The 5,482-nt window shown below is 48.7% G+C and overlaps 1 protein-coding gene across 1 annotated transcript; it reads left to right on the top strand.

The window, feature by feature from the left end:
• Positions 1 to 91: 91 nt before the first annotated feature.
• Positions 92 to 3,961, top strand: LOC118239822 (ankyrin repeat domain-containing protein 27-like; the record flags this gene model as incomplete). The annotated part of the gene is made up of 4 exons (XM_035453895.1): positions 92 to 251; positions 1,329 to 1,421; positions 3,082 to 3,331; positions 3,945 to 3,961. Coding segments are annotated over 4 exons (520 nt in total), but the record flags the coding sequence as incomplete, so codon positions are not given.
• Between the last annotated feature and the right edge of the window lie 1,521 nt (positions 3,962 to 5,482).

Raw genomic sequence — 5,482 nt, 5'->3', positions numbered from 1 at the left:
TTGGTGCCTGACATATGTCAGCCCTGGTTCCTGTCTCCTGGTGGGTGTCCTGCCAGGGCCACCGAGAGTGAGGTAGTGTTGTCATTGGAAGCCGCTCTGCTTCCTCCACCGGTGAGAAGTCCTTCTGCTCTGCAGGTCAGGCATCCCTCATTGACTTCCTGGTCTCCAAAGGTGCCATAGTGAACGCCACGGACTATCATGGGTCCACTCCCCTCCATCTGGCATGTCAGAAAGGCTTCCAAAGTGTGACGGTGAGCAGCAGGGTGGTGTGTGGCATTGTTCAGCCGACTTTGCTCTGCATGGTGACTTCATGGCTGTGCTGTGCACTCTTCCTGGGCTGGCTTTACTGCTGCCAGGCACAAGGAACCCGGAGGCCGAGGCACCTCCCTGGAGATGGGGTTGAGGTGGGAAGCTTCCTGGTCATCTCAGGGAGGGAAGGGCGGGGTTCTAGATGTTTTTTTCTTTAAACACTGTTGTGACCAGAAGCAATGACATATCCTAGTGTGTGTGTGTGTATTGTATATTTACACATACGTGTGAGCCGCAGCGTATGTGTGGAGGTCAGAGGACATCTTGTTAGAATCCGTTCTCTCCTTCCACCACATGAGTCCCAGGGATCGAACTCAGGTTGTCAGGCTTGGTGGCAAGTGCCTTGATCAGCTTAGCCATTTTGCCAGTCTGCAATGGCATTTTTGTTTGGTTTTGGTTTTGGTTTTCGAGACAGAGTTTCTCTGTGAAACAGTCCTAGCTGTCCTGGAACAAGCTCTGTAGACCAGGCTGGCCTGGAACTCACAGAGACCCGCCCACCTCTGCCTCCCGAGTGCTGGGATTAAAGGAGTGTGCCACCAACGCCTGGCTCAATAGCATAGTTTAACAGAGGTATAGATTGAGGATCCTGCACCTTAATGCTGGGGTGTTTTGGATTTTGGATCCTTACGGATTTTGGAATGCCGGCCCGTAGCCTAAAGGTAATTTTGTATAAGGTTGTAAGTATCTTAGAGTTTCTCTGCTTTGGCCCATGTCCCATGAGACCTGGTATGGGATTTTCTACTTGGGTTATGTCAAAAGCTCAGCACTTTTCAGGTTTGGGGAGCCGGGGGTGTATCTCTGTGTTGAAGCATCTATAGCATGGGTGGGGCCCTGGGTTTCTCCCCCTAATATTGAAAAAAGAAAGGAAATAATATTTTGGATTTAGGGCCAAGCGTGCTTAGTGTGTGCAATGTTTTAAGATAGGGCCGTGACCCCACCCCTGGGAGGACACACTTGTGGATGCCGTGGTGCTCCGTGCTCCTTCTTGGGCTCAGCTGCTGTCTTCTCTCCTCTGCCAGCTGCTGCTGCTGCACTACAAGGCCAGCACTGAGGTGCAGGACAACAATGGCAACACCCCGCTGCACCTGGCCTGTACCCACGGGCACGAGGATGTAAGTAACACCCGCCGCACCCAACCGCTGCTTTACATATCTCTCACTTGTGAAGAATTACACATTTGGGACTAGTCCAGTGTTGTGGTTTGTGTTGATAATTATTGAAATGCTGGCATGTAATTTTATAATTTTATTTACTTTTTTTTATTGTGTGTGTGTGTGTGTGTGTGTGTGTGTGTGTATGTGTGTGTGTGTGCGCGTGCTCATGATGGGATGGGTGCCACGGCAGGCGTGGGGGTCAGAAAGTGACAACAGTGTGGATTGTATTCTCTCCCCCTACCTCGTCCTAGTTTGGGTCTTTATTGCTGTGATGAACACCATGACCACACACAGCTTGGGAAGGGGGGTGTTTATTTCACCTTGCAGGTCACCGTATAGCATGAAGGGAAGTCAGGAACTCAGGGCAGGAACCCAGAAACTGAAGCAGTGGCCATGGAGGGGAGCTGCTTTCTGGCTTGCTCAGCCTGCTTCCAGGACCCAGCTGCCCAGGGGTGGCAGGTACTCAGTGGGGCTTTCCACATTGACCCCTAACTGAGAAAATGCTGCACAGACTTGCCTACAGGACAACGTGATGGAGGCATTCTCCCAATTGAGGTTACCTTTTGATGGGGGAAGTGCTTCTGTGTATGTGTCTGTCTTATTGGATGATTGATAAAGTACTGTTTGGCCAATGAGGCAGCAAGTTAGGCGGGACTAGGAGTCAAGGAGGATTCTGGGAAATGTAGTAAAGAAGTGGTGATCCAGGCAGGAAGCTGTAGCTGGCGGTACCCATCTGTATATAGCATTGTTAGTAAGTGCTTACCCGGCCCCTCCTTTGTGATTCATTTTGGATGGTTCCGCAGTCCACTCTACAATTTCATTTTCTTAAAGGTTTTTCCAATATGCGTAATTATCTGCAGTAGTCCAACTTTGTTTTACAACTCTGAAAACTAATTTTATTATGTTTTAGCTTGTTTTGAAACAGGCTATCCCGGTCTGTCATCCAGGGTAGCCTCAAACCCCTTTAGCTTTCCAAACACTGGGATTGTAAGCAGGGCTGCTCACTTCTTATTAATTGACAATTGGTGATTTTTTTGTTGTTGTTGCCCCCCTCCCACTCCCGGGCCCCCCCCCCCCCCCCCCCCCCCCCCGCCACCGCCCCTGTCATGTTTTGCTTGTTATTAGGAATTTCCTCCAAGGCCTCCTTGCATGCTAGACAAGAAGGCAAAGATATATATCACAAATTCACACCACAGCCCCTCACTGGGGGATTCTAGGCAGGGGCTCTACCACTGAGCCCACCCCAGCCCCTCACTGGGGCCCCTCACTGAGGGGATTCTAGGCATCCATGAGCCACGCCCCCAGCCCCTCACTGGGGGATTCTAGGCAGGGGCTCTACCACTGAGCCACGCCCCTCCAGCCCCCTCACTGGGGGATTCTAGGCAGGGGCTCTACCACTGAGTCAATTGGGTCCTTTTGAAAAAAAAAAAATGAAGTGTCTTGATCAGGGAATGTGGAACCCTTGAATTATAACTGCTGGTTTCTGTATTTTTGTCTTGGTGAGTGAAGTCTTGGTCAAGCCGGGACCTGGCTCATGACTCATGGCTCATGGCAGCACTGACATTGCCCTAGGCTTTCTTTCATGCGAGAGAATAATGGTTTTGCTGTGTCTTTGCAGTGTGTGAAGGCTCTGGTCTACTATGATGCCCAGACCTGCAGATTGGATATTGGAAATGAAAAAGGAGACACAGCCCTGCACATTGCTGCACGCTGGGGTTACCAGGGTATTATAGAGACACTGCTGCAGAATGGAGCCCCCACGGAGATTCAGAACAGACTGAAAGAAACACCACTCAAGTGTGCATTGAACTCAAAGGTAGCTCTTTCCATGTCTGAGCAGCCATGTGACTATAAAAAAAAAATAACTAGCCAGGAACACGCCTTTAATCCCAGCACTCGGGAGGCAGAGGCAGGCAGATCTCTTGTGAGTTCGAGACTAGCCTGGTCTACAAGAGCTAGTTCCAGGACAGCCTCCAAAGCCACAGAGAAACCCTGTGTCAAAAAAAAAACAAACAAAAAAACAAAAAAACAAAAAAAACTAAAATCTGCTTACAGACTGGCCTTACTGAGAAAATGTAAGCTAGCATCCAAGGACAGAACCCAGTGTTGTAATTAAAGAAAAGTGGCATGAAGAGAGAAAGACACTATGCCACAGGGTTCAAGCAGAGGGGATTTTATTAGGGAAAGGGATCATAAAAAAGGGGAAAGGGGAGGGGGGAGACTGGCCTCTGGGGGCAAGAACAACAGGAGAGAGGAAAGAGGAGCAGAGAAAAGGAGAGAGAGAGAGAGAGAGAGAGAGAGAGAGAGAGAGAGAGAGAGGACAGGAGGTGGGCAGGGCCCACCCGTGGTGCTCTTAGTGGCTGCCGCTGAGGGCGTGTCCCGTCAGAACCCCAAGGACAGAACAGGTGACTGATACAGCACTCGGCTGCCATCCTATTGCTATATTCGGGCCCTTGATGTTAATGGGTTCCTGTCTGACAGAGTTTTCGGTTTTGTGAGCAGTTTCTCTCAGTGTTGTCATTATGAGCTGCCTCTGAGCACTGGGCCTGTACCAGCCAATGGACTGTGTGGGACTGAGACGGCGGCTGTGGCTGTGAAGGACAAGACCCTGCAGAGACAAACGCCATCTTCTCTCTCTTCATCTCTGCTTCTAGAAACTTCATTTTAATTTGGCCCAAATTTGAATGACTGAGTTGATAAATTAGAGACTGATCTCGGTATTTAACCCAGGCTAGCCTTGAACTCTCATTCTCCTGCCTCAGTCGCCTGAGTGCTGGGATTAACGTGCCTCCAGGCTTGGTCTCTTGAGGAAAAGGAGGTGTCCTGGGTTTTCCATCTGTCCTAGGGTGTGGAGGGTTTGCAGGACATAAGGCATGGTTTCTTTCTTTCTAAAAAAAGAAAGATTTGTTTGTTTTTTGTTTTTTGAGATAGGGTTTCTCTGTTTAACAGTCCTGGCTATCCTGGAACTAGTTCTGTAGACCAGGCTGGACTCAAACTCACAAGAGATCTACCTGCCTCTGCCTCCCGAGTGCTGGGATTAAAGGTGTGTGCTGCCACTGCCCAGCTTTTATTTTTAATTTTTAAATGGAAGATTTTTTTTTTTCAAGACAGGGTTTCTCTGTGTAACAGTCCTGGCTGTCCTGGAAATTACTTTGTAAACCAGGCTGACCTCAAACTCAAGAGATCTGCTTGTCCCCGCCTCCCAACTGCTGGGATTAAAGGCGTGTGCTGCCACCATCTGGAGGAAGATGCATCTTTTAAAAGTTAACTTATTTTCAAATGTATGTGTGTCTGTGTATATTGTATTCTTGGGGCCAGATAAATGCATCAGACCCCCTGGGACTAGAGTTACAGGCTGTTGTGAGCCACCCAACATGGCTGCTGGGAATGGAACCTAGGTCCTTGGGGAGAACAGTAAGGTGTTCCTAACTCCTGAGCCATCTCTCTAGCCCTATTCATTTTATTTTAAATTATGTGTATGCACGCCTGTCTCTGTGAATGCAGTGCCCTTGGAGTCCCAAAGAGGGCGTTGGATCTCCCCAGAGCTGAGTTACAAGTGGTTGTGAGCCACCCAACATGGGTGTTGGGAACTGAACTTGGGGCCTCATGGAAGAGCAGTCTGTGTTCTTAAGCACGGAGCCATCTCTCCAGCCCCCAGAGATTCTTGCTGTTGCCAGGTTTTCAAGCCAGCTGCAAAGGTAAATGGAATAATAAGGAAGAGAGCACCGGACTGAGACATCTGTTGTAGCCATCATCTTCAGTAGGATTCCCCAACCAGTCCCAAAGTTAGTAATAGAATATTCTAGGTCTCAAAAATGTCTCTTCAGAAGGTTCTTGTTCACAAGAGGAGAAATGGTTGCCAGGGACGGTTAGCAGACAGATCCTTTGTGAAGCCCAGCACCGCCAGTATAAAACAAACTGACATTTGGTAGAAATAGATGCCGTCTTAAACATTGTGGGAAAATTCTCAACAATTATTTTAAAATTTTAGCTTTTCTTAAAAAAAATAATGAATTATA

The sequence above is a fragment of the Cricetulus griseus genome, unplaced genomic scaffold (assembly GCF_003668045.3).
Source record: "Cricetulus griseus strain 17A/GY unplaced genomic scaffold, alternate assembly CriGri-PICRH-1.0 unplaced_scaffold_593, whole genome shotgun sequence".
NCBI classification, from domain to species: Eukaryota; Metazoa; Chordata; class Mammalia; order Rodentia; family Cricetidae; genus Cricetulus; species Cricetulus griseus.
This window is presented reverse-complemented; position numbering and strand designations above follow the sequence as displayed.